Here is an 11182-nt window from a genome sequence, read left to right as displayed (position 1 = left end):
CACCTAACATATGATTTTTCCCATGAAGCTAACAATCTTATGCATCATGCCTTCTTTCCCTATAAAGTCTTTAGACATTTCCCTTGAACAACCCACCCCAGCGCAGCTCTGACTCCCCTTCGCCTCTGAAACCCAGCACTTCCTCTGCAGCACCTCCTCCAGTGAGAGACCCTTACTGTCCCCCGATGCCTGAACTGACCTCATCACCAACCCGTCATTCTGCTCTTGCTTGGACAGATTTCTTACAGAAAAGTGAATCCTCCTGAGGTGGGGGGTCCTAAGGGAGGAATACTCAGGAGTTGTTTTGAATTGAACCTTTAATTCCCAGCACAGTTGAATATCACCATAAAGTATGTCTCGATAGACAAGTTAATCGAGTGTTCATCATGAACCGAGAGTGTCCTGGCTATTGTTCTATTGCTGTCAAGAGACACACGGCCAAGGCCTGCCTACTGCCATGCTTTCCCACCGTGATGGTGACGGCTCCTCTCCCTCTGGAACCATAAGCGCCAAGTAAATTCTCCTTTCTGTACGTTGCCTTGGTTATGGTGTCTTATCACAGCAACAGAACAGTAACTAATACACACTGTCAAGTCCTCTGAGAATCTGTCCTCGGGGGTCACTTGGACTTGAGAGGACCCTCTGCTGCGCTAACCTTCCTTTCCCCAGTTTTTCCATCTATGTGAGGAGAAGCCTGTGCTGCTTGGAAGCACTGAGGAAAATTTCCCTGTCTTGATGGTCCTCTTTGTAGACCGTGCACAGGTTATAGTTCACTGGTGAGGTCTCCATGGCCTCTCAGAACAAGAGAACAGGTGCCTCCTCACAGTTCTAGGACAATTCAGGAGATGCCCCCACAGTCCCCTGGAACTTAGTGGACATTAAAAGAATACCTCTGGTCATATCCATAGAGGCCTCCAACTATGGTTACTGAAGACACAGAAGGTCTTTTCCGCCAGTCTGGTATTTTTAATTACTGTTTATTATTTACATAAAGCTTGAGTAAAAGCCAAATTTACTTTTAAATAAAACTTGATTAGATATACAATTTTGTTCTTTAAGCTAGTCCTTGAATAAAGAGCAGCCAGGAACTCTGTTGATTTCTTTTTCTTTCAAAAACAAGCATTATTTATATCAGAGCAGAATGGAACACAATCATACAGAGAAACACCAGGGAGTATCCCCCTGCTCTCAGCCATGAAGAACAACTCCAGGACAGGGTATAATGGCACACACCTTTGAACCCAGGAGGCAGAGGCAGGTGGATCTCTGTGAGTCTGAGGCCAGCCTGGTCTACAGTAAGTTCCAGGACAGTCAGGGTTACACAGAGAAACCCTGTCTCAAAACAAAACAAACAACAACCAAAAAGCAACTCTACTGATTTAACACAGTTTGCTTTCAGTGTTTTTACCTTTGACCTTAGAAATTTTAATATCTTATACATAAAGCCTTATTTTTTACACACCTTATGTACCATCCTGTTAAACATCTACCCATCTCAATCTTTATGTAAATTTTTCTTTACTAGAATTTTTTCACTTTTTCATACTTTTAACATCATCTTCTACCTAGTGGTTTTCTTTCATTTTTAATAGCACAAGACACAGGAACATTACCAAATCAATTTGCTGATGTTGTGAGAACTTTCTCCTTGGGGTGAGGAGTGGGTATTATCTCTCCCCTCCTCATAAGGTCCAAGTACAAACCAATGCTTGATTTCACCGGAGTTCACCCTGGGGAAGCAGTGAGTTTACGGGACTGATTACAGCCTTTAGGTGAACGGTTACAGACAGGAGTGTGCATGAACGAAAAGCAGTTGCAGACCCCAGGCAATTAGGGAAGAATTGCAGACGCCTCGTTGAACACTCAGGTGAGGGTCCAATGGCCTTCCTCACCCCCTTGTTCTATGAAGGAATGCCAGTAATTAGCAAGCTCAGCTGTTTTGGTTTTTTAAATTTTTATTATTTTTAATTATGTTTGTGTGAGCATGTGGCATGAAGATGCCAGAAGAGGCCAGAAATGTGATATCCCCGGAGTTGGAGTTACAGGTGGTTGTGAGCTGCCTGATGTGGGTGCTGGGAACTGACCCTGGGTCCTCTGGAAGAGCAGTCCTGCTCTTAACCAGAGTCAACACTTCAGCCCCACATGCCGATCTTTTATATGTAGACACAGCTAGCATATGAAGATGGCAGTTGTTTGATGTAGATGATCGTGTAGCACATCCAACCCCAGGCTACTGTGATAAATGACCACTACCCATGTACACGCTGTTAAACTATGGGGCTTTGGACATTCTTAGGCAAAACTTACAGAAAACACAAGACAATCAAAAATTTTTGTGTGTTTCGTACAGTCTAGAAGATTATTGTCCTCCATAGTAGCCATGTTTTTGGTTTTGAATGAACGTAAGAAGCAGTTAAGGGAGAATCATCAACACAATAAAACATCATCAGGGGCTGGAGAGATGGCTCAGAGGTTAAGAGCATTGCCTGCTCTTTCAAAGGTCCTGAGTTCAATTCCCAGCAACCATATGGTGGCTCACAACCATCTGTAGAGGGGTCTGATGCCCTCTTCTGGCCTGCAGACATACACACAGACAGAATATTGTATACATAATAAATAAATAAATAAATATTTAAAAAAAAATAAAGCATCATCAAACTGATACTACATGATCCAAGAGAACTCAACTAAACCATATTAAAGTATGATGCCGGAAAGTTGGTTTGTGTGTGTACAATCAAAACATGTCTGAAACTCTCATATAGTAATTCCTTAAAACTATGGTGCCAGAGTTACTGAGATGTTTTTAAGGTGGAGGGGCCTCTCCGCCTTCTCCTAGTTCTGACAGTGAACAGCCTTTTACTATATTACTATTGGTACTATTATTGATTTGATACCCATAATCTGGAGAACACAGAAAATAATCTTAAAGAACCCAGAGAGAACCAGGCAGTGGTGTTGCATGCCTTTAATCCCAGCACTCAGGAGGCAAAGTTAGGAGGATCTCTGTGAGTTCAAGGCCAGCCTGGTCTACAGAGTGAGTCCCAGAACAGCCAGAGCTACATGGAGAAATCTTGTCGGGGGTGGGGAGTGGGTGGCGGTCGGGGAAAGAATCCAGAGAGGGATGGCGCCGACCTGCTCTTTTCCTTAGCCTGCCTATGCCACTGTAGCTGCAAAGTGAAAGCTAAGACAAGCAAACCCAGAGAAAAGCTGGTGACAAGCACGGAGCAAAGGAGTCTCAGGAAGGGAAGGAATATTCTGCTAGAGAGAAGCAGGCTCAGTGTTATATCCAGATCCACGAGTTCCCCCAAAAAACAACAAGTAGAAGCAAAGAATTTTTCTTTATTTTATACAAGTTAGCAAACTCGGTCTCTCCGCATGTCTAACATATTGGAATAATCGGAGAGCCCCGAACTCAGTTAGAGTTGGGTTTTTATAGTTGTAAATATGGGGGTGAGGGGTTTCTAGGGTTCAGGACCCCTGATTGGCTGACATTTGTCTAAGGTGTCCTGGTGAGTCAGTGCCGGAAGGTGATCCTATCTACAGTGGTTGGAACGTTAGGCATTTCCTTTGGATGGTCTGTTCTTGGGTGGTGCTCAGGTAATCTCAGTTTATGGTTCTTCCTGCAACCAGGTATTGCTTCAGGGTAAACTACTGAGACTCAGGCCCCTATTAAACTCATCGATGGCTGAGTCCTACTCTGGCACATGATAATGGTTGGGTGCTCTGTTTCTATTTAGCTTATCATGGCAGGCATCAACTTCCTGCCTCCAGCTGTGGTAGCTCCCTGCTTCCAGCAGCTTGGCCAGCACCTGGCAATCTCCCCCTTGAGTCCCAGCTGGGGTCTGTGCTTTCTCAAGGCCCTGCCCTCTGCACATTCCCGTGAGCTGTCCAGGTCTAGACCTCCGGTGTCAGCTCCCGCTGGAAGCTGACTGTTGTGGATGTTTGTATACTCTGTGAAGCTGACTGTTGGGGATGTTTGTACCCTCTGTGAAGATGACTGTTGTGGATATTTGTACACTCTGTGAAGATGTGCTGCTATGATTGGTTTAATGAAGAGCGGAATGGCCAATAGCTAGGCCGGAGAGAATCAGTGAGACTTCAGGGGAGAGAGGAATCGGGAAAGATGAGTGGTAAAGATTCAAGCAAGACATTGAGGGAATTAGACATAGAGAATGGAATAAAGGTGAGTAGACATTGGTAAACACAGCTGAGTAATAGCAGGCTAATTTGAGCCGTAGGAGCTAAAGGCCAAGCTTTCATAACTAACAGTGAGTCTCCAGGCTGGGAGTCCCACAAAGGGAAGTTTGACCTCAGCTGACTGTGTTAGAAGCACTAAGTCCCCTCTAGAAACCAGTAAATATATCCATGTTGAACAATGCATCAAATTTTTGATGTGCCTTGAATCTGAGGCAGAAGCAGGTGGATCACTATGGGTTCAAGGCCAGGCTGGTCTACACAGCGAGTTCCAGGCACCAAAATTACAGTGACGTCCTGTCTCGAAGCAAAGTATCAAAAGAAGGGAGTGGGGTGAATGGATCGCTGACCCATGATGAAGAACATTTGCTGGTTTTCCAGAGGACCTGAGTTCAATTCCCAGAACCCGCATGGTGGTTCACAACCATTTGTAACACCGTGAGATTCGATGCCCTTTTCTGGCCTCCCTGGGTACTTCCTTGTATGTGGCACACCGACATATATGCAGGCAAAACACTCATACACATAAAATAAATCAAAAACAATCATGAAAGTCTAGTTCCTCCATGGCTGGGCACAGAAAATGTGTCAACTTTCTTACAAGGCTATAGATTCCATGCTGGTATCTCCCCTAGGTATCCTGTTTCCAGGATCCTATGAGGCATCCAGGAAGGTGAACACCGAAAAAAAGAAAAGGATTGGGATGTACGGTTGAACACCTGTGGATTGGGATGTGTGGGTGAATGCCTGCGGATGGGGTGTGCGGTTGAAGGCCTGTGGATTGGGGTGTGCGGTTGAAGGGCTGTGGATTGGGGTGTGCGGTTGAAGGCCTGTGGATTGGGGTGTGCGGTTGAAGGCCTGTGGATTGGGGTGTGTGGTTGAATGCCTACGGTTGAAGAATTTCCAGGGCTGTGGTGATCCCCTGAGGGTTGAGTAGTACTGGAAAGTTTTGGGAAGTTTAGGGATGCAGCCATCTTGGTTTGGGCAACCACATGGCATGAACCAAGATGGCGATAAAGTCACAGAGCTCTTACTACTCTGTCGATGTCATAGATCAAGATGGTGGCAAACCACATGGTTACTTTGGAGTGCTGTGAGTCAGTTCTATATGAAAACAAGCCTATTCCCATCAGGGAACAGATCCTGTAGGATCCATGCACTTCAAAAATTCAATGTGGAAGTCAATACCTTTATTTTTTTTTTTTCAAACAAACATCCAAGTTAGATTAGGATGGCTATAACAAAAGAAATAACCCCTTTGACTGCAGTGGCATTCGGGACTGCGAAAGGGCAGGCCACTCAGGACAGGAAGGCACCGGGCATGGAGAATGACAAACTTCCGTCAGCGGATGGGATGGACTGGAGTGGGGCTGTATTTGCTGGCAAGTGCAGAAGCGTTTTCCTATGTTTGTGGAATCAATGAGACTTACAGCAGGTTGGCTTTGGAGCACATTCAGCAGCACCCCGAGGAGCCTCGGGAAGGAACCACATGGACACACTCCTTGAAAGCTCGGTTACTCTCCCTGCCCTTTTGGTTGTGGACAGTTATTTTTCTGATACCATACTTACAGATGTTTTTGTTTCTTTATTCTTGTACAGGAGCTGATCCCCAAACAGTGGGCTACTGTATCGTACCCGAAGGCTTGGCAGTTCTCTGCGATCGCCACCAGGCGTTCGTCAAGGCTTCTAATAAGATCAGCAGGCTACAACTGATTGACACCTACAGCAGACACCGACTCCTCCTGATCACAAGGCTGCAGTTTCCTCACAATCTCAGGAAGTTGTGGTGGAACAGAGACTTAAAAAATGTGATCAGAGGACTACTTTATCTGAATAATAATGACTTTTTAAGCCCAAGAAACTACTAAAGAATCATTTTGCTGACTTCAGATTTTGGAAGTGAAATAATGGCTTGTTATTTGCAGTCTTTAGAAACTTGAAAAAGTACCCGAATTTTTATTTCTAGTCTATATGTAACATAGTATGATCCAGAATTTTTTCCGTTAGGGAAAACAATGAATATTTCCATTGTGTTAAGTGTAAAAGGGTCTGGCCATGATCATAAAATTTAAATTTTATATATTCAAAAAAAAAAAAAAGAAAAAAAAGAAATAACTTGGGGCTGGAGAGAGGGCTCAGCGGTTAAGAGCACTGTCTGCTCTTCCAAAGGTCCTGAGTTCAATTCCCAGCAACCACATGGTGGCTCACAACCATCTGTAATGAGATCTGGTGCCCTCTTCTGGCCTGCAGGCATACATGCAGTCAGAATACTGAGAATACTGTACACATAATAAATAAAAAAAATTCTTTAAAAAAAAAGAAAGAAATAACTCTGCAGTAAGGCCAAAAATAACAAAGAAAAAAATCAGAATACCAGGTGATAGTGGTGCATGCCTTTAATCCCATCACTGGGGAGGCAGGGGCAGGTGGATCTCTGTGAGTTCAAGGCCAGCCTGGTCTACAGAGCAAGTTCCAGGATAGCCAGGACTGCATGGAGAAACCCTGTCTCAAAAAATAATTAATCCTGATTTAAAACCTTAATAGCTATCTTGGTTTTCTATTGCTGTGAAGACACCATGACCAATACACCTTAGAAAAGAAAGTTTCCTGGGGTTTACAGTTTCAGAGGGTGAGTCTCTGATCATCATGGTAGGAGCAAGGCAGCAGGCAGGCAGGTGTGGTGCCCGACCAGTAGCTGAGAACTTATACCTGACCCACAAGCACAAAACAGAGAACTAACTAGGAATGAAGGGATTGTGAAATCTCAAACCCCCCCCCCCCACCACCGACACACCTCCTCCAACAAGGCTACTCCTAACCCTTTCCCCAAACAGTTGCACCACTAGGGACCAAATGCTTAAACACATGAGCCTGTGGGACCATTATCATTCAAACCACCACAGCAGCCTGTGGGATGCTTCTACACACAGAAGCTACTGCCAAGGTCTAGGGCAGTACTGAACTGAGCCACAGTAAATGGCTTTCTGTTCTCCCTTCCCCCACACCGGATCCAAAGCCTTCCAGTGTTCTCTGAGGGAACCTGGAGGAGGCGAAAGAGGGAGACTCTTGGGCACACAGCGAATATAGGGGACTAAACACAGGCTTTGGAAGTTTCTTTCGCATTGTTTACGCTCTGAATTTAGGGCAGGAAAAGGTATGCTGAATGGGACGGGAAGACGTTAGGTCAGCCAGGAGAGTGGGCTCCCCTTCCTATCTTGGGAAATTGTTTATTTTCTTTATTTTCCTTGACACTCATTTTGGCCTAATCATTTCCCATCCTGGTCAGAGTTCAATCTCCATCCTTGAGGAGGTTTCTGCACTACAAGACACTCATGCACTCAACCTGCAGAAGGTCTACCACTAAGGAGTGATGCGGGATGTCTTCTGTATGTGTGTTGCTGTTATTGGTTGATGAATAAAGCGGTTTTGGCCAATGGCTTATCAGAGTAAATCCAGGTGGGAAACCAGAACAGAGATATATAGAGAAAGTAGGCGGAGTCAAGGAGACGCCATGTAGCTGCCAAGGAGAAAGATGCCAGAACAGAACGTTACCCAGTAAGCCACAGCCTTGTGGCAATGCATTCCTTAACAGAAATGGGTTAATTTAAGATGTAAGAGTTAGTAAGAAACCTGAGTTAATAGGCCAAGCAGTGTTGTAATTAATATAATTTCAGTGTGATTATTCGGGTCTGGGAAGCCAAGAACGAACAAACAGTCTCCATTTACAAAGGAGTACTTTGTTATCCTCCACAGCAATTTTTAAAAACCTGTTCTATGCACAGAGTTGCATGGCCACCACAGAACTTTCTTTGATCCTTCCCCACACTGCCAAGAAACTCTCTTTCCTGGGATCATTACTGCTCAATCAAGACCTTGGGGGACACCCCAATCAGGCCATGGGACAAGTCTCCCCAAAGAGATGAGATAAAAAATCCCCCCAGATGGATTTGAAAGCCTAGACAAGCCCCTAGTTGTTGGAATATTCTTTTTTTTTTTTTGTTTGTTTTTTTTTTTGTTTTTCGAGACAGGGTTTCTCTGTAGTTTTGGAGCCTGTCCTGGAACTAGCTCTTGTAGACCAGGCTGGTCTCAAACTCACAGAGATCTGCTGCTTCTACCTCCCAAGTGCTGGGATTAAAGGCATGCGCCACCACCGCCCGGCTGGAATATTCTTGTATCACATGCAGAAACACAAACAAGGTGAAAGTAACCTGGCAAGACAATTTCTTTGTGCAAAAAATGTGTGCCATGACCCAAGCCAGGCTGCAGGACACTAGGGAAGAAAGTGAACTTAGTTTTTACTCTGATGCAGGTAGTGACTGTGTCTCACCCCATGGTTGAAGTTTGACCTCACAATCTGACAGGACTGACTGGTTCATAGTTGGGTTAAAGGGGAAGCTGTGATAGCCAAGCCTCAGGATACCCAGAGACTAGACAGACAGGCATGGACACTAGGGACTCACAGGATGAATGAGGTTCTCCGAACACTGCCCCTTGGTGAGCAGCCACCTTTGACAGAAACAAAAAGTTCTCACAAGCCTGACACCCAGACAAATCCCTTTAAACCATAACATTCCACTCCAGGACCTTAAATTCCAATGTGATCTCATAATACATAATGCATGCTTACCTCTAAAACATCCCGGATTTCAATAGTTTTTATAATGTTAAAAATCCAAATTTAGAGTTGGGCATGGAATACCAACACTCAGGAAGCTAAGGTGAGGGGATTTAAAGTCTTTTCTGAGTTCTGAGGTAAAAACAAGTTATATATGTCACATATACAACGGCAAGGAACAAACATTTTCACTCCGAGAGAGGAGGAAGATCGCAATAAAAGATCTGACCAAATAAGAGCAAAGGCAACGGGGAAGACACCAACCCCAAGTCCTACGTCGGTTACCAAGGGCTCCAGGGCCCATGTGGCCTTGTCTGAGCTGCCACAGACTTAGCCCCACCCTCACATTCTGTTACCTGTAGCACACATAGCTGCCCTCTTGGGCAGGCTCCGCTCTGGGTTTGCAGCTTTTCTTGGTTGATCCTGGCACTGCTAACAAAACCTGGGGTTTGTCTTAGTTAGGGTCACTATTGCTGTGATGAAACACCATGGCCAAAGCAACTTGGGGAGGAAAGGGTTAATTTTCCCTACAGTTCCATTTAACAGTTCACCATCCAAAGCAGTGCAGGCAGGAACTGGGAGGCAGGAGCTGATGCAGAGGCCATAGAGGAGGGCTGCTTACGGGCTTGTTCCTTTTCATTCTAGATCTGCATAAGAGTGGCCATTAATAACCAAGCAGTTAATACTAGGCTGTCTTGATATCTCCTCTGCCAATGCTGTTAATCAAAAAACTCTTCAGTTTAGCCTCAGGCAGATTTTTAGGACAAGGACAGAAAGTACTGTTGCAATTTAAAATAAAATGGTCCCACACTAGCCCAGAATGGAGTATAACAAAGACTTATTTATTTAGGGATAGACTCACAGAAAAAGTAGTGATCAGCAGGCCTCTTCATGAGTGGGGAACTGGAACCGAATCCGGCAGCCAAGGGACCCACACATGCTTTTCGTCTGCATTTATAGTACATGAGACCACTCCCAAAGTGGGCCAGTATCTTAAAGCTATTGGCTGAAGGACTTCTCACTCATCTCCCACTTTTGTCTAAATAAGAGAGTTCTAAGCCTAATACAAAACTATATACAATAAGAACAAATATCAAGTATTGTGCAGGGAAAAGAAGAGGCAAAAAATATATAAAAATTAAAATTACAACCAGCATGAACAACATCAAACAAAAAACATACGCTAAATGTTTTAAAAGTTATCCTATCCTAGGAGTCTTATATTAAAAATGGCTTGGCCAAGTCATGAGAGGAAAGTAACTATCTGGTCTTCAACCCCATCAAAGACCCGAGAAGGGAAATAATATTACTTGAGTAAACAGGAATCACAATCAAACAACTTCCCAAAAGTGCAAGAAATGACAGAGACACCTGGCTACCTGGGCAAACACCCAAAGTCTCATTTGCAACGTTGGGGCAACCAATTTTGGCTAAGGCCTAGAGCAACTGACAGACCATTTCCAGAGGCAGGATAATTTCCAAAACCATCTGTCTTAGCAAGGTTTGGCAGTCTTTTTTGCTTGTATCCTGCTTGTCTAGTCTGGAGCCTGTGCAATTTGTCAGTGGTCGAGGCAGGGGCAGTTCTTTGCCCAAAGGCCAGTTTTGCTAAGAATAAAACAAGCTCCAAGTGGAGTGTCTTCAGTACCCAATATTCTCTCAGGAATATATTGATGCTGCCTGGAGTAATCATGTCTCATGTCAACAGAATCTTACATTATTTAAATGCCATATCCTACAGTTTTTTTTTAAGTGGTTGACGATTACCTATCTATGTAGAATACAATCTCTATGCATCTAAAGAACTTGATTAGTCTAACTATAAGTATGACAAATATGGATGACTATTGACCTATAATTCTTAATACCTATATAGTTTAAAGAGTAAGGCTTTATATTAAAATATTGAACAATCTTTAAAAAAATGTACAGCAAATATTGCAAACATATATCTATATCTACATTGTGTGTGTGTGTGTGTGTGTGTGTGTGTGTGTGTTCAGGTAATGAAGTTTTACCCTGCAGAAGATATTGGTACCAAAAGTCAGATTTCTCTTTGCTTGGTGATTCTTTCTGGACAGCTATCTTTTCATCTTTAGGCATCTAGATGCCCAAGGGTCTCTTGACTTTTTGAAGATGGGTACTTTCCTTCAAAGACAAGAACAGAACACTGAGGTTCCCTTACAACCTGTATGATCATCATCTCTGTGGATGAGTTGTCATTTCTCTTTCTCAAGAGGCTTCTCTTTTTCAAAAAAAAATCTTGATTAATTTTGATGGTATCCATAGCTTTTCTTCTCCTGTGGAAACAAGAGCAAAATCCCTTCCCCAACTTAGCACATCTCCTGGTTTCTGTTCTGAGGTCAACACATC

General features: G+C 43.9%; 1 protein-coding gene across 1 annotated transcript; it reads left to right on the top strand.

Annotated features, from left to right (window-relative positions):
• Nucleotides 1-5525: 5525 nt before the first annotated feature.
• LOC130889962 (lysosomal enzyme trafficking factor-like) lies at nt 5526-6065 on the top strand. Its single transcript, XM_057793867.1, has one exon. The coding sequence runs from the start codon at nt 5526-5528 to the stop codon at nt 6063-6065; it is 540 nt and encodes a 179-aa protein (XP_057649850.1).
• Nucleotides 6066-11182: the final 5117 nt, after the last annotated feature.

The sequence above is a fragment of the Chionomys nivalis genome, chromosome 18, assembly GCF_950005125.1.
Source record: "Chionomys nivalis chromosome 18, mChiNiv1.1, whole genome shotgun sequence".
In the NCBI taxonomy this organism is placed as follows: domain Eukaryota; kingdom Metazoa; phylum Chordata; class Mammalia; order Rodentia; family Cricetidae; genus Chionomys; species Chionomys nivalis.
The sequence above is the reverse complement of the archived record's forward strand: the minus strand, read 5'-3'. Positions and strand labels throughout refer to the sequence as shown.